This window comes from Patella vulgata, chromosome 8, assembly GCF_932274485.2.
Source record: "Patella vulgata chromosome 8, xgPatVulg1.2, whole genome shotgun sequence".
Taxonomy (NCBI): Eukaryota; Metazoa; Mollusca; class Gastropoda; family Patellidae; genus Patella; species Patella vulgata.
Window position 1 is genome coordinate 16,146,316 of NC_065886.2, and position 18,302 is coordinate 16,164,617.

The 18,302-nt window shown below is 33.1% G+C and overlaps 1 protein-coding gene across 2 annotated transcripts; it reads right to left on the bottom strand.

Annotated features, from left to right (window-relative positions):
- Positions 1–25: 25 nt before the first annotated feature.
- LOC126829715 (ATP-dependent RNA helicase cgh-1) lies at positions 26–18,302 on the bottom strand. Of its 2 annotated transcripts, XR_007683502.1 has the most exons (12): positions 18,147–18,302; positions 15,421–15,569; positions 14,864–14,924; positions 14,137–14,371; positions 12,142–12,285; positions 11,162–11,256; positions 10,296–10,418; positions 9,916–10,044; positions 9,082–9,262; positions 8,536–8,689; positions 5,606–6,756; positions 26–5,562 (listed from the first exon to the last, which is right to left on the bottom strand). XR_007683502.1 is itself a non-coding variant. In XM_050559811.1 (11 exons), exons 2-11 carry the CDS (start codon positions 15,501–15,503, stop codon positions 6,618–6,620), a joined length of 1,344 nt encoding a protein of 447 aa, XP_050415768.1. In that variant the 5' UTR covers positions 15,504–15,569; positions 18,147–18,302; the 3' UTR covers positions 26–6,617. The 2 variants fall into 2 exon arrangements, 1 of the variants encoding a protein (XP_050415768.1); XM_050559811.1 differs by having other exon boundaries at positions 26–6,756.

Consider the following 18,302-nt stretch of genomic DNA (forward strand, 5'->3'; position numbering starts at 1 on the left):
TTATGCAACAAATAAACAAATCAAGTGAAAGAAGGAATAGTTTATTGATATTTTGCATCATGTCTGATATAACCATTAAGGCACAATAAAATCTACCTACAGTCTTTAATCTTTGGTATAAAGGTAAATGATATACAAACTGGGTGATTTTTTTATGAAAAATTTAATTTGCTAATTCTGCTTTTTCATTGGTTAAGAGCTCATGTCTACTAGAATTTCGCATTTAGCCAATGAAATCGCAGTATTCTTCAAATATTTCAGTTCGAGTTTTAATAAGGGCACAGGGCTTTCTCACAAAAATGTAAATGGAATATATCCTAAAGCTCTTGAAATTATGAGTGCCTAATTTGACCACAATCTAATAACATATCTTATAAAGTTAATTTAGTTTAAATATAAAATGAATGTCTTGACTAAATTTGAGCAATTTTATGAACAGATGACAATATGTTCATGTATGCCGAATATACTATAAAGCACAGATAATTTGATCAATTCAGCTTACACAAATTTTCACTAAAAAAATATCAAAAAGGTCTACAAGATGACAATCTATCATTCAGTAACAAATTGTGATGTTAAAATATTAATTTTTTTCCACGTACACAAAATTCAGTTCGATGCAGATCAAAAATAATACAATTCCTGCAGAGCAAGGAGTCTTTCCTCATCCTCTGCCATTTTAATTATGCTCAAAAAACAATTCTTTCATAAACCCAGCTCTAATTGCACATATATTTACTAAATGAGTAAACCGACATGTATAATGCAATAGCAAGACAGTGCTTATAGTCAATATTCAGACACGATACAAAATATAAACACATCATTAGACAGTTAACATAGGACCAAACACAGTCTCATTAATACAAATTATCATCTTCTACACAAATTTATTGAAAAAATTTGTTCACTTTTTTTTTTTATTATCAGTTTTTTTTTATCTGAAAATCATTAAATGACAGAATAACCTGTCAACTTAAATATACCTTACCTCCCAATTGAAACAGTGAATATAAACATTTCACAGATAAAATATTTCAATATTTGAATTACTACCCTGACTTTAAATCCTAATATCCGAGTTGAGTATAAAAAAATTTTACCTTATAAATTAACATAAATGAACATCTCACAAAATGTTAAATTAACAAAATCAGACAATAATTTGTATTTTATTTGGCTGGTTTGGTCATTTTATCCAACAAATTTAACAATAACAAAACTTTGAAGAGATTGTTCTGTTCAGTGACTGATATTTCCTGTGAATTATGCATTGAAAAATTCATCTAAATCCAAAACATGAATTAAATTTTCTTTGTCATCACTAACACTACCATCTACATATATTTAAACGGATGTCAATTGTTTTGATTTCAATCACTGAACTTTCAATCACTGAACATTACCCCAACTGTTTTGTCCCCACCCCTCCCATCCCCTTTTCCCTCCCCGAATTTCAATTATTTGTCAAACTGACTGATATTATTAAGAAAATGAAATCTAAAATTAAATCGACCCAAATTTTCACACTTCGTTCTCTAAAATTATTGATAAAAATAGTGAACAAATCTGATGAACTAAACATAATTTCGTCATTTAATTATTGCTAAGTCTTCAACAAAATAAATGCATTCTTACATCTGCTGTCACATATCCAAATTCTCTAACATACATGTATAAACTTGTGCGTATTATAAATAAATTTCATGACCTTTAATAACATCAGTGTTTATAATAGTAAAGATTTCCCCTGTGCCAAAGTAAACAATCCCAACCCATACCCCCAAAAAACCCATTAAAAAAAAAAACATTGTTGAAATCCTCATTCGGCTTTTGATGGTTCTTCGCGGTTTTGTCTTTTCGTAACAAATATCCAGAAATGGGATACAACACTTTCAATTTAAATTACCCGGTAATGGTAATTTGGTTTTTAGTTTTTACATACATGTACAATGTAGCTTTCATTCACACAATGTGAATTTTAATATCCAAAAGTTAAATATGAGCCAAAACAAATTATGCTGATCTAACAATGGCTACAAGTATCTAAATTATCCTCAAGTTAATATTCACCATTTATCTTGGCTAAACTATATTTCTTAAACAGGATCAGCAAGTAACCATGGTAAAAGTTGTCATGGTAATAAGGCAGGATTTAAAGCTGCCCCTGGGAGGTCGTCACATCATCACCCCTTTCAAGATAATATTCTGCCTGAATGGCTGTTACTAACAGCATTTTAAATTAATCGGTTAGCTTGCTCCCTCCCAAAGCAACCGACGGGAAATTTAAATTTATTTTTACAGCGAAATATTTCCTAAAGTCACTTACTTTAAGTTCTTTTTTTATTATAGGGTATGCATAACTGGACTGTTGTGCACTACACAAATACAATGTAACTAAAAATTCAAGGGAAGATAGTCAAGAAAATGATTCTTGGTTACAAGTTAAGGACCTCTGGTGTACAATTAAATTTATATTTTCTGGTTTCAAGATAAGTCTTGCCAGTATCTAAAATTAACTAATTTTAGCAAATTATGTAGGTGGTCCCGATCTTCAATTACTTTGTTTTTCACTATAAATTTACTAGAATGCTAATGACCGACAAGAGTTAATGTACCTATTCTAAACATGGGTGAATGTCCACCGAAATAAAACTACTTTTCAGGTACATGTACTAACCATTTCTTGTAAACAGTTTAAATGGGGCCTTAACTACATGTACATATACGAAAACTTAAGCATCCAGCCTTTCATTGACAAAACGATTCAGTTTGTGGCCAATGAAAATGCTGCATTCTTAAAATATGTTACTTCAAATTTTTGAAGGTGCCAATTGTTTATCAAACTACAAGGAAGTCTAGCCGATTAAAGCATCACATTCCAGTCTGATTTGAAGAATAAATGCACCTTTGTCTAAACTAAATGTTAATGGATCCTCTTAAATTATCAAGTGTGTCATGCAGTAATAATTTATGACCGATGCATGCTCGATTCATTTAGCTGCAGAACTGCACGACAAAATATAGTGGAACCACTCACTATTCAATGCATTTCACAGTTACTCCTCGCATAGTGACCTCATTCAAAATAGCCAATAATAGTGCAGAACTGCTGCAGGTAAATCAATCGAGCAAAATCCAGATTACATAAAAATACATGATATATGAAGATCCCTTTTAAACAGATAATCTCTATCTCAAATGACGACATATCCATGGAATGATGTCAAAAGTTGTGTCTGCTCCGGTTGGTCGGCCATATTTGATCTTTTCCTTTTTTTTCCAACTAGCAGACACGATTCACAATCTAGTTATCATTTCACAATTTTCACATGACAAGTAAACACATTTTCTTCATAATATTTCTAATGATAAAGGTCCTTTTTCCTTTTGAATATATTGCATTGAGATGATTGGATGACAAGGACTGCACCGCAGCAAAGTTTTTCTTGCATCAAACTTCGTATTTACATAACTTCAGGGTCAAATGTCACTCGGCACCCTTTCTGAAATGCACCTGTATTTGATGAAAAGTGCTTGATTTCTCTTTACTGGCTTTCAAGTACATTACAATATATCGATAGCAGGAATTCACTTCACAGAATTTACACTTTTGAACTTTCAGCGAACTACTAAGATCCACACACTTTTATTTGGATAAATTCTTGGCACTTCCACAAGGTTTCTCACGATATGTGTACGGATACCACAAGCTATGCGGCAAAAAAAAAAAAAAATTGTCTTTATATTTCACAATCATTCAATAATACTAAATCGTATAGCAGTAAGCTATCACTTCCCCAGTGATATCAAAACAGTCTATTTACTGCCATTTTATCGGTCCAGAGTTCGGGAGAGGGACGTCACAAATCACAGAACGAAAAATAATATTTGGCTTGGTACGTTGCGATACATCAGAACCTGTTCAATGTATCATAGTTCGCTCGTTATAAATATTGTGGTCTATGAACACATCCCAGCCCCTATTATTCTCTCCGTTAAACATTAAGGCATGGAAGTTATAGTTCATTTCTGTACAAAAATATATTACATTATTTTCTCGATCATTCACGACTCAAACCACAAGAAAGATGGAGGTGGGATTTTTGTAGAGGCAAATTGTCTTTCAATAATGACAAACATTCAAAAACACATTTTGGTTTCGAACACCTAATATCTGAATTCTTTTCTATTCAAACCAGCACAGACTAATAGTTCATATCAACACCACACAAACCAAAATTAATATTTTTTACGCTCAATATACCGGCAAACCAATTCATCTACGTCACCTCCTTTTGATGAGAATGAGGACGGTTTGAATCGCGAACAATAAAGTCATCTTTTGCATCAAAATTATCTATATACAGTTTTACAGTATTATTAACTAACTTTCGAGCTCAACATCAATAAATTGAGCACCAAGGGACATTCATTTATCTTAACGGTCAAAATTAGACCACACAAAAAATAAGCATTTATCATTGGTGAGTTTTGAAGATTTGACTAATGAGATGAGGGGTGTGGAATAAATGGGCCTGACTGTTCACTATAAATAAATAACGACACAGTTTTCGATTTAGAAAACCATTCACAAAAGCATTCCGATAAATTTGTTCTGATCGGTATTAACAACACTTTCGACAAGATACAAAATTCTTTCTGTGACCAATTGTTGAACAGTTCAACCCATTTATACCCACTTAGTATAAATATGATAAACGATTTGAATATCACCAGTGCATAAACCAGGATCAAAATACACAGACACAGACAAAATAATCCGCCTCCATTCTAATCTTATATAACAATAGTGGACATTAAAAACATTTTTTTTGTTTACATTTTTATTTTTTTTTTTTTTTAATTTTATCTTCACCGACCATCCACTTTACCCTTCAAATTAATTTGTTTAGTTTACGAAATTATGTCCGATTCTGTGTATTTGAACTTGATCTATACATAGTGGATATTTGATGAATAATGAAATAGTATGAGTGAAATTCTGTATTCCATACTCGATTGCTAATTTGACTAGATAAATAATGACCATCTTTAATTATAACAGAGGGGTAATTATTAAAATGCAAAATCACTTTAGATTGTTTTAGTTATGAAAAATTTAAATTTACAAATGTGTTTATCGTTAATGTTTTTTTTCATTCAACCAATGAAAAGTGAGTTCACATGTCAATAATTCCACACAAATTGCTGTATACATTTTTGCTTTTTTCACCATTTTAAGATTTCACATACATTGCAAGGAGAATCCACCAACACTTCAATCATTACGTCGAATTGTGGTTTCAAAAAGCAACAAAACTATACTAACAATAATCAGAAGAAATTTCCCGGAGAAGTAATTCATAGAAAAAGAGTAGATTGAAGATCAGTTCAAAGTTAGAAGTTTTACGAGACATCCACGTCACTGTTCATCATTCAATGTGCTTCGTAATGAATAGACTTGTTTAATCCTGGTTTTATCGATAATACCCACAGGATTTCAAATTGCCATAATAAAAAATCTTTGGAATTACAACCGTCTAACTTGGAAATGATCTTAGAAATTCAGAGGTTTTATCCACACCTCTAAAATACTGACCCTTAGCTGCGTTAGAAAATGATGCTTTTTAGCAGTATAAAACAAGTAGTGTTTTGAGATAACCTAGAAGTATGGGCTGAATTTTGTACAGTTACTAGGTTTCAAAATTAAATCAGAGAGCATTAAGGCTTAACATAACATTTTCAAGGAATTACAAAATGCTCTAATAAATGAAGAGTTTCAATATTTCGATCTGTAGCTAAACAAAACATCCACAACATTCAAATCAACAAATTATTTAACTCGTAGACAGAATAATTCACGTATTTACACCCAGTTGGCGTGAACAATGTTCTGTATGTTCTTGTGTCAAAATCTTACATTCATCTAAAAAAAACAGAATTCCCCCAAAAAACAGAAAATGTTGAGTTTTTTCAAATTAGTTTGTTTATAAGAACACGAGGTATCACAGGTTTTAACTTATATACTATACCAAAAGTTCATACGACGACGCTTATTATTCAAAGTTATTGACTTGTTTATGTTTATCCTTGATTTAACAAAATGTGAATGTTCAACATTTAAAAAATCTCTTCCATTTGTTAAAAAAGACTTTTTTTATAATAAATAACATTCTTTTATACATAAATTAAATTATCACATCTTTTTTAACAAGAGCTTGTGTTTTATTTTTGTTATTTTATCGTCGTGATTTTTTCGTCAAATTCAACATTGAATTAACCTAAACAAGCGAAATAACTATCAATAACGTCACGTTGCCGTTTGCCTAAAACTGCTGTCACCCAACAAACATTCAAATGTCAAGGAAATATTTACAAGTTATAATCCTTAATTTGTCTAATTCTATTTGTCTTTGGGATAACTTGTGCTCGACCTCTGTTCATCAAAATTAATGTTCCTCCATTTTTGCAGATGCTCTGAAAAAAACTGCAACTTTGCCTGTTATTAAAAGAATTCTGCTTTAGAAGATGTTACTTCTATTTACATATGAATAATTTACATGTGTTTGGTTCTGTGGGCCACATGATGGTATATCGTTAATTTAACCAGATTAACTGGTCTTTTGTGCACCTTCATCGTCCCCGTCTTTCTCCATGTGCCACTGACTAACGTAAAGCGAGGGATCAATCTGTTTAGGAATAGGTTTAATATCGGCACCAAGTTCTTGTTCAATCTTGTGTAATGAAAATCTGAAATGGAAAAATATTTTTCTTGGCAATGAAGTTTAATAATTCAGATGTGGAAGCATGTTATTCGATGCAAGTGGAGTTTTAGTATGACCACTGATAATGAGTTTGGCAAATATATGCAGGTTATCATTCCCCAAGGTTAAAGGTGACACTTTGTATCAATTAACATTAGGCTTTAATGTCCTTTAGTTTTTCTTTCATCCATCAAGTATACTATTCAAAAAAAGTAGGGGATATTTGATTTTTAAGTGTTATTAAAGTCACCTAATGAAACTGACGAAGAAACAAATGACAAAATGAAATGAAGTTCACATTCATCGATTTATTCCAAATGATCGTTAGACTAAGTAAGGCACAGACTGACCATTATAAGGGTAAAATGATACCCGGGGTCAAACAGCAAAGTTACCACAGCATCACAACCAAGTCAGTAACAGGTAAATCCTCCTCTGTTTGCCAAACAAGCATTGATCCGACGTGGCATACTCCTAATGAGACGTCTAAGGTCATTTTGGTCCAGATTGTAGCATTCCTGTTGCAACGCAGCAGCAAGTTCTTGGACATTGGCAGGACGTTGTTGACGTTGACGTAACCTCTGTCCAAGCATGTCCCAGACATGCTCGATGGGGGAGAGGCCATGTGACATCTTGCGTTGTCATCCTGGAAGATGAAACGGCGGCCATGACGTCGTGCGAACGGCACAACATGGACTGCCAAGATGTTGTCCCGGTAGTACTGGCCTGTAACACGCCCTGCAACAACATGTAAAGCCGTTCTTCCAGCAACAGTGATGCCTCCCCACACCATAACAGAACCACCCCCAAATCGATCATGTCTGATGACGTTAACGTCTTGGAAGCGCTCGTTTCGACGACGCCACACCCTCCTACGTCTGTCCAAAAAATCAACAGTGAACCTTGACTCATCTGAAAACATCACATTGCTCCAGCGTCGATTATCCCAGTGTTGACGATCCCTACACCAACGACGTCTTGCCTGAATGTGATGATCTCTCAAACAACGGATCACGCGAGGACGTCGGGCGCGAAGTGGACCCCTATGCAGTCGATTCCGATTCGTCTGGCCACTCACTCTCAAACCAGTGTCTGTTTGAAGACGAGCGCTGATCTGATTTGCTGTGATGACACGATTTCTCAAGGCCAAGGTACGGATAAATGGATCCTGGACTTGAGTTGTCGCCCTTGGTCGACCTGAGCGTGGTCTGTCCTGTACAGATTGTGTATCACGGTATCTGGACCATAGCCTGCTTATGACAGACTGAGAAACATTCATCGTCCGCGCCACAACCGCCTGTGTTGTGCCGATCTGTAGCATGCCAAGGGCACGTAACCTTTCATTTTGGGTAAGCCGACGCATATCAAAATTTGTTTTCTGGTCACTAAAACAATTAAACTGATGTTTCCACCCTGGAATTCAATGCCACAATGACTAACATTCAAAGTCAGAGTCGTGCAAATCTTGGGTTGGACCCCCATGATGATCCCAAGCATCACCTGCATTCCATGCGGTAGCTATTGGTGCGTTTGGGCGTCACATGTAACTGGAAATGTTTCTTCTGTTAGGTTCTATAGTGACTTTTTTCGTAGTCATTTGCATATTTTAGTATTATGCCCCCAAAATCAAATATCCCCTACTTTTTTTGAATAGTATATTTGGAAATTGAACAGTGCTTGAGGGAAAAATATGCCAACATCCTGAAGGAAGCTCATCCTAGTAAAATATGCATGTCTTTTGTAAAAATAATGAACAAGATCTCACCTGTCATCGTATGTGATGAGATTAATGGCCACACCAAGATGGCCATATCTTCCCGATCTACCAATTCTATGTAAATAAGTTTCCGCATGTTTCGGGAAATCAAAGTTTATCACCACATTAACTGCTTGAATATCAATACCTCTAGTAAACAGATCTACAAACAAAACAATTACTAATAATTTGCTAGAAAATAAAGTGTAATATCCACAGGACTAATCTGCATGCTATGAGCAGGCGAAATTCCTTCATTAAACCTTGTTCTCGGAAATTCTTCCCAAGCTTTTCAAAGATTTCGGATGAAGGTCTGCATTTTGTTCAATTGTAATTTTTAATGCATAGTGGTTGGCTCCTGATATATATGAATAGTAAGTAACAGACATGTTCAATAGATTTACACCATACATTAACTCCTGTGGCACTAAACTGTTTTCAGTGAAGTCAATTTTGTCGATCAGCTTTATATTCAGTGGCTGAAACTTCAAATTCATCATAAAACAGTCGTGTTCTATCATTTTCCTTGAGAAATATCAATGTAAGATTACTAACCTGAACAGACAAGGTTACGACACAGACCCTGACGAAAATCGTGGAAAACTCTATTTCTATGTTGTTGGTTCATTTTAGCGTGAATATAATAACATGAATAACCCAACTCCGTTATTTTCTTGGCCAGTAATTCCACACGTTGAGTCGAATTACAAAATATAATAGACTGATTTATTTGTAACTGAAAGATAAAATAACAAATTTAAACTATAAGCATACTGACCAGTTCTATCATGAAACAAATCAAATCAACCTCTTCACACAAAATCTAGTTTAAATACAATATATCTAAAACAATTTCTAAAGAAGACCCCCTTTCATTACATTCCTATCGGGTGATCGCTTATTGAGTAATTAAATCAACACTAAATTTTGGCCAACAAAAAGTGAAAGGCATTTTTCATTAACACAAACTAGGTCATTTTGAGACTAACATATGGCATACTTTTATTCAAACAGTTTGCATTGGGAGGAAACCAGAGCTGTCAGAGAAAGTGCATGGGGTTAAGAACGGCAACTTTTAATCCTTGCCCCATTAAAGGTGTGGAACAGAACTCGGAAAATCGAATAGTACATAAAGCCTGGGATTAAGGCACCCATCACAGACATTGTGAGGCAAAAATTCCCTTTTGTTTATGTCAGTTTGTCAATTGCTGTGTTCTTATTGACATTCTTATTACATGTCTGGTATGAAGTAGTGTCTGACCATTTATTTAAAACTGATGACATTCTGTATGATCTACTGTTCACATTTAACCACTCAGTAACCTACTACAATTTAATTGACAATCTGAAAGTACCTTATAAACTGAAAATTTACATCAGGAACTTTACCTTAGAAAAGAGTGTATTGAGACAATGGACTTTTTGTCTCTCCTGAACAAAAGCATAATACTGTGTAACACCTTTCAATGTTAATTCATCCATTAAATTAATCTCGTAAGGATTGTTCAAATGTCGTCGCTGAAAAACATAAATACTTTCATATTTTATCAATGCTCACAATAAAATTCACAATCTACGATTTCACATGAAGTAAAAAGATTATTTTCTATAACAATTTTAAACAGTTCCAGCAGATTAATCAGCATCAATAAGTAAACAGAATGGATTTGGGAGACTTGGATTGAAATTAGATGTTTTAGTCGTGCATATTCAGACAGGTATGCAAGATTTTACAAATAATGACCAGCAAAGGTGATAAATAAACTTACCATAAATTCTTCTACAGAACAGGGAAATGTAGCTGAATAGAGTAGAATCTGTCGGTCATTAGGTAGATAACTGATAATATTATCTAACATACCTTTAAAATCTTGAGATAACAGTTTATCAGCCTGAAAAATAAAGGTTATGTTTTAAATAAATTTCACGTAGAAGTGAAGAAAATGAACCCTTCAGATACCCTTTAAAGGGTTGTCGAAATCAACAAATAGTGTTTAAAGACCAAACAATGCAAGCCTACCTCAGAATTATTGGTGCAAAAATGCCTATGTTAATATATCGTAATAATCTCAAACCATCCTTATGTGTCTGTAGAGTTTGTATCTGGTAACATTTCTGGAAATTGTTATTCTATTTAATGTCTGCCTTTATTTTATTTTTGTGAATAGCCAATTTGTTACTTTACTGAGCAATACAGCTTATCTTAACTCGGGTTAGACAGACACACATGAAACCTTAGGTACATGTAGGTTGCAGGGCTGAAATTAATTAACCACATTTCAGCTTCTCTGTACGTTGGATGCATTTGGTTAAACTATACTAGAATCAGGTGTAGTGTTGAAATCAGGATTAAAGGGATGAGGATTAGTCCTAACTCAATGGAATTAACTGCAGAAACAAATACTAAAGTCAGTCTGATCAGGGGCCCCGTTTCACAAAATTTTAACTAAGATAAAATCCAAATTTTATTAATTTGATTGGATAATATTAGGTTGATTTTAGTGCTTAGCCAATCAAAATTGGAAATATCTAATAAAATTTGGATTTTGTCTTTAGTTATTTCTGTGAGTTCAATCAATCGCCCTTTAACATTTAACTAGACAAGCAGTTTTCAAATGGAAATGAAATGTATTACCTCATCTAGGACCAGAATACCACATTTACTGATTTTAACCAGATTTTTATTCATGAGATCAAGTATTCGACCTGGAGTGGCAATAATAGCATGAACTGAAAAAAAAACAAACATTCAACAAATTATTACAGTGTGATTAATAATAGAACAGTAAATAAACTTTTATTTCTGAGGGCTAATTATAGATCAAACTAATTTTTTTTTTTTAAATACAGAAATATCTTAAGCTAGATTAAAAGGAACTTTAGGTGAACTGTTCTACAGTCTTCGTATATTAATGGCATATTCTTAATAGTGTCTATGTCATCAACAGTTAATATCAATAGTTTTTAATAAGCTGTCATAAGCAACCTACCAATACATGCCATATTAGCAAGATGGGGAAAGTGTGCCTTGGTGATCATTTGTCCCCACAGATTTTACATACATGTATGGTAACATTTTAAATAGATGCCAATATAAGATATTTGTCACTAAGAATATTCTAAGACCAGATAATACACACAAGTCTGTTATAAATAATCTTGGTTTTAATTTTGCCAGTTCTTCTAAACTATAATCCAAAATAATAAAGACTTAGTATGGGGGAATTGGCTTTTGTAACAGTTCAACTCACAGAATTCAGTAGTAATGTTACATTAAAGTAACAATTTTGTTATGAATCCATAAAATTCGAATCATGTCAATTTAAATGCAAAATTTACACTGTCCTTTTAAAGAGAAACTGCCATTATTAAAGAGAAACTACCATTATTTACAGACCCTAAGGCAAAAAGGGGCACTTTCCCAAGATTTTATTTGAAGGCAATTATCACAGAAGTGAACAGTTAATATACTACTACTAGTCTATGAAAGACAAATGGATACCTGCTTAACGATATTTCATGTTCAGCAGGTTTAGTTAAGTGTCACTTATTGTTTATAAATTCTTGTTTTGAAGAAATCTTGAACTTGTTTTCAAAAGTAAAATTGTGTAGTACCTGGATCATATAGCCTCATGATGTCATCTTTAAGATTTGTACCACCAGTAGTAACCATAACTTTACATCCAACATGTTTACATAATTCAATACAAATCTGACTTGTCTGTAATGCTAATTCTCTCGTTGGTACAATTATCATAGCTGAAAAGTATATTATATTTGACAAATATCTATCTTCTCTTCTCGATGTTGGTTCAATTATCACAGCCGAAAATTATGATACAATATTACATCTGACAACCTTTTCCCTTAGCAAGGCATTAAACTGACATTTCTAATGAGCACTGCATACAGTAGAATCTGCATTAAGCAGCCACCCAAGGGAATTTTCACAACTGACCGCTTAACGGGAGTGGCCTCTTAATAAAATCTAGTTGCTTTTTGTGCCGACATAAATTAAATATTACGCTTGGATGCATTGGAAGCGGAAAATTTGGCCGTCGCTGAATCTTGCGCCGAACGAAAATTCTTTACTCAAATCTCGGACATAACTTAACGGGAGTGGCCTCTTAATAAAATCTTGTTGCTTTTTGTGCCGACATAAATTAAATATTACGCTTGGATGCATTGGAAGCGGTAAATTTGGTCGTCGCTGAATCTTGCGCCGGACGAAAATTCTTTACTCAAATCTCGGACATAACTTCTGTAAACTTGTCCTTTTGTACCAACCTTCGATACTACTGTCTACCATTGTGATGCATTCGATAATATTTATCCATTTTTGTTAAGAAAATCGATGAATTCATTTTATTTTATAAAAAAAGCACATGAACAAAAAACATCGCTAATTTTATCTATTTACAGGGGGTGTAACTCTGTATGTAATATTATAGGAGGCGCTAAGAGAGATACTAGATGATCGTGACAAAACTCGGTTATTTTATTTTATTCAATCAGTATCAAATAATGTGTCGTTAAGTGTGAAAACAATGATCAGGTTAGTCCTTTAATAAAACAAAAGATTAATTAACAGATAATCCCGGGCTGATTGTTATGTTTACATTTCTTTTTACCTGATCAGTGGGGGTCCAGTTAATTAACTACTACTCACGGGATTAGCGGGGGTGTTACAAAGAATGACAAGATGGTATCATTCAACAATGGCCGTTGAATGGGCGATGTTTTGTTGAATTTATTAGTAAAATAGTGACCACTGGCCGCGTTAGAGGAGTGACCGTTGAATAAAGAGATGAAACAGAATTTCTACGGGGGGAATTTATCGTGACCGCTTACAAAGAGATGTCGCTGAATAGGAGTGGCTGCTCATACAGATTCTACTGTATTTCTAATGCTGCATTTCTTGAATCAGAAAGGTGAATTTGATATGCATGGATAAAATTAGAACATGGAAGTGACACGCAGCAATGAAAAAGAAAAGAGGCTTAGCAATGAAATATACGAGTACAATGTCATTCATTATTAAAATAATATCAGTTAGGCTTGACCGCACCGGGCTCAAAATATTGGATTCTTCAGATTGTAAAGAAGATCTATAAAGAAATGTCACCAAGATCATTTCAGAATCGAAAGTAAAAAAAACAAGTCTGTCATAAATAATCTTGGTTTTAATTTCGCCAGTTCTTCTAAACTATAGTCCATAATAATAAAGACTTAGTATGGGGGAACTGGCTTTTGTATAATTTGATGCTTTATACAAACAAGCAAAGAGACGTCAATAAATAACAGCTCTCATTCAATAAATTTTAACGAAGATAAAATCCAAATTTTAGTAATTTGATTGGATAATATTAGACTGATTTTAGTGCTTAGCCAATCAAAATTGAAGTATCTACTAAAATTTGGATTTTATCTTTAGTTAAGATTTCGAGAAACAATTTCTTTTTCAGAAGAGACTGAGAAATCTGTGCCAAATTGAGAAACAGTTTGACAAATAGCCAACTCTTCATAATGTCAATAACAATTTATCAGTAATAATTAAAAACATGGTTTATTTCCAGGCTTAGTTTGAGAAAAATAATTATTTCAACTCACCTTGAACTTCATCTTTATTAGGGTCACAACGTTCTAAAATAGGTATAGCGTAAGCTCCCGTTTTACCCGTTCCATTTTTAGCTCTAGCTAAAACATCTCGTCCTGTAAGGGCAATAGGTATACTTGCTTCTTGAATAGGGGACGGTTTCTCCCACCCCTTTTCAAATATACCCATTAATAACTCTCTCTTTAAACAGAAATCTTCAAATTCGTTGCCTTTCGTATTGGTCACATCCTGAAGACAAAAAAATACAAAAGTTATAAACGTTTGCTTCAAGGAAACCAAATAGTGTTTATCTGGTACTTTTATCAATTCTGGAAAAATGAAAATTTGAATAAAATGGAGAAATTTAATTAAAATATTTTTGAGGTTTACAAAAACTTGTATCTTAGATTTTTGTCACGAGTACTTTTAAATAGCAGTGAAATTAATCTGCGGAAAATAGTATCAACTTATACCCAGAAAAATACATGAGATTGTTAACAACTGTCACATTCTTGTGAGAAAATGTCTTGATATAATCTCACAAAATACATTGGAAAGTTGCTAACAGTCTAAAACTAATAAGCAGTAATTGTATTCCATAGAATTGTGACCTGTATAGGCAAAAGTATGAAGAGGGAGTCCAGTTCTCGACACATTTCAGATTAGTGATCATACTCTATTATTTTGTAGAGCAAAGCCCATCTTTCAAAACTTTATTGAATCTTTTCTTCTACAACTTACCGTGGTTCTTACTCGCATGTCTTTTTCTGGTAAATTTAACTTTGCTTTCCATCCTTGGTCACTAAAAATAAATAAAACAGTAAGTGCAATTTTATAATACAAATCCTTTGAGGCTTTTCTTTTGCTATACCAAGGGGTATTGATAAGTGAACTACTTAGGTCTGGGAACTTATTCACGAAAACTTAAACTAAGATACAATCGAAATTTTAAGAAATACTGCAATTCGATTGGCTGACCAGTAAAATCAATTTGCATATATCCAATGAAGTTGCAGTATTTCTTAAAATTTCGGTTGTAATTTAGTTTAAGTTTTCGTGAATAAGGGCCCAGGGTCACGGCAGCATTACCTAACTGTATGGAATGCACTCCAGCAATTATTGGAGAAATTTGTAGAGCAGAGTGCTAAAAAAGAAAATAGATGTATCATTTAATGTGAAATTCCTTCATAAGATCTATAGAGTAGAGGCCATCAAAAGTATGAAAAAAAACAAAAAATTAAAAAAAAATTGAAATCTATTTTATATCGAAGTTCATGCCAAAATGACAAAAGACTTACTTAGAATTTGATGCTGCCTTGGGGTCCTTATTTGGATTTGCGTGATTAGTCGAATTCTGCTCCACTAATGGAGTAGCCATCATGGCAATATATGTTTGGATAAACTTTCACAAAAATTCACTTGAAAAACACAACAGCCCAGTTAGATACTAAAAAATGAAAATACAATCCCATTATTAAATAGATCATTATGTTTCAATCCCATTGATCAGCTCAGGGATAGAACTTTATTTGAAAACACACAAGCAAAATTTTGCTTGTTGATTTCAAATGTACAAGCAAAACTAAGATTCTAAAGAAATTCAAGGGGCAATTTTTTCTTTAATGAAAATACTTTTATTATCTTTGGATTACATGTACAAGCTATGTTATACATTGGAGTGTACACATATTCCTTACAATTTCATTAAAAAGCTAATGGCTAATAAAACACAAGAATGAACACACAAAACTGCCCTCAACACTAGAGCTGGGCGATATCCCTGAAAACATTGCGATATAATCACTACATGTACATTGCAATATTTTATAAAATGTCAATACTTTCAGTTTATCAGGGTTTTTTTTATTTAATGTAAATAAATATGCATAAAAAGTTGGGAATACCACTTGACACTTTCTAGTCAATATTATTATTTCTAGTCTATATTATTTTTAGCATACAGTACTGAATTTACAAACAAAATTTACAAACTTGCAAAAGTTGTTGTTTATAGTTTTAATTTTCAAAATATTAATTATAATATTTTATTTAAATTAAAAATGGCGGAGGCACAAAAAAACATAAAAAAAAGTTTGTGTTCTTTCGTCCGTGCATATTTATTTTTATAGCTACCCTTGAAAACTCGTTTTTTTCTCACTCAAGCGTACACCTTCTTGAAGATGCATTATATAATACATGTACAAGGATAGTAAATTAAACTATAAAACATAAGTACTTATGTCAAAAAGTGCCCATTGATGTCAAATACTGAAATAGCAATTTTTCGGATCACGGACCGCACGTCCGCTGAATGATAATCACTAATCAATCAGTCTACCGGAACTCTCAAAATATATAGTTGGCAATGTTGGCATTTATATTTCTGCATTATTAAAATCTATTTCAATCTGAAGTGAAAATCAATGATTCCTTTGGAAAATCAAAGTATCGAATAATCGATATGAGCAATTTGTCGAGATGTATAGAAATTGAACAGAAACAGGGATAATGCTAACGGGTGGAAAAGTGAGCGAGAAGTCACGTGACGTAAACAAAGCTCCTTATCGGCATTTGCAACTTGTGGAATGAATACTGGAGTTTATAACAGTATTTATTCATCAAGCAATAAAATATCGTAAATAACATCAAAAGGAAAACATTTTTTCAATACTTATGTTAAACATCATCCAGAAAAATCAAAACGGTACGTGTTTTTTACTATTCAAACTGTGTCGCGTGAAAGCCATTCGCCAATAACGTACATTTTTCACCGATGTCGGAATTTGTTTGATGGAATAAAACGACAATAATGAAAGGACAGATGGTCGAACACAAAAAAAAGGTCAATTATGATATGTGTGTATATTGTTTTTTTTTATTGAATAATCATATTCAGTAACAATAAGCGAAAAAATGTTACATATGACATATTTTGTAACATGCTGTCTACAAAATCAACACTCATTTTGAGTGTTAGCGTCTGTCAAATTCGATCCCTGGATCAGCTCATGATATGCTTACTTGGTAGAGGGTGCCTCAATTGAATCTCCATTGATAGCAATGGAAATTTCATGCTGGTCGTCTCTAAGGTTACAAATCTAAATTTTGCTCTTAATCATAAAATACACTACTATTGACTGGGTAAGTGGGTTTTTATAATCAATACGATTGGCATCAGAATTAATCACACTGGAAGTGGCAGGTTTTACAGTTAAACACTTGCTAATTACATGCATTACACTGACACTGTACCATGACCATGTATTGTATTATACATTAATTTCTAACCACTTTCTATACACTTTTGAGTAATGACATATCATTTAATGGTTCATAAGTCATCAGTTTCACAGTGGCAATAAAATCCCAAGTAAAAGAACAATCAATGATTTATGAATCAAGTTTGCAGGAATTAACAGAAAAGTGAGATTTTCAATGTTTTAATCAAAATACGGTTATTAATTATTTTGTCTATCAGACAATATTCTACTTTCCAGCTGCCCCTGGTTTACACAGTCCATTCCACCGTTTCTAACAATCAGATACCACAGTGAAATTGTTTACCCCGGTCCACAATTTAGGCAGGGACATAACATTAACAGTAGGTCAGCTGCTGGGTCACAGTGGTGAGTGATGTGACTCACCACAACAAGGATCTCAAGAAAGAAAATTTGAAATGTCTTGAAATGACTCAGATGGGCTAATTAATTAACAAAATACTTGATCATAATAGTTCTGTTATCTGGATAATATTGTACTAAAATTCTAATACTTCAGAGACTAACAAAGAATTCGATGAAATAAATCTGCTCTACCAACATTTACCTCTTATAACAATAACAAAATTTCACAGAAGTAACGACGCTTTCGGTTTTTCGCTACCGAAGATATACCTTATCCAATCAAAAAATAACAAACTTAATTAACAGACAAAAGAACAATCTTGATGTTTTCTTTACTATCAATACTCTAGAGACCGTCTTAACACAGTGATGGCAACGGATTTAATATTGTTTCCACCTACCTAGTAAAATATCAAATATGGCCGTCAATACAGGGGGCGCTGTCGTTGGTGCCGAAAAATCAGACAACATGTTTCACAATGAACACTGGCTTGTTATTTTCAAATTTTAAGTAAATTTTGATGGATAAAATCGATGTAGAATCAGAGGAATTATGA

Excerpts from the sequence above, each read along its gene's own strand:
- LOC126829715 (XM_050559811.1), bottom strand. The coding sequence starts at position 15,503 with ATGATGGCTACTCCATTAGTGGAGCAGAATTCGACTAATCACGCAAAT. Across the intron at positions 10,045-10,295 it reads GTTCTGTAGAAGAATTTATG|CGACGACATTTGAACAATCC; the intron begins GTAAGTTTATTT and ends TATGTTTTTCAG. Across the intron at positions 8,690-9,081 it reads TCGTAACCTTGTCTGTTCAG|ATCTGTTTACTAGAGGTATT; the intron begins GTTAGTAATCTT and ends TTTTGTTTGTAG.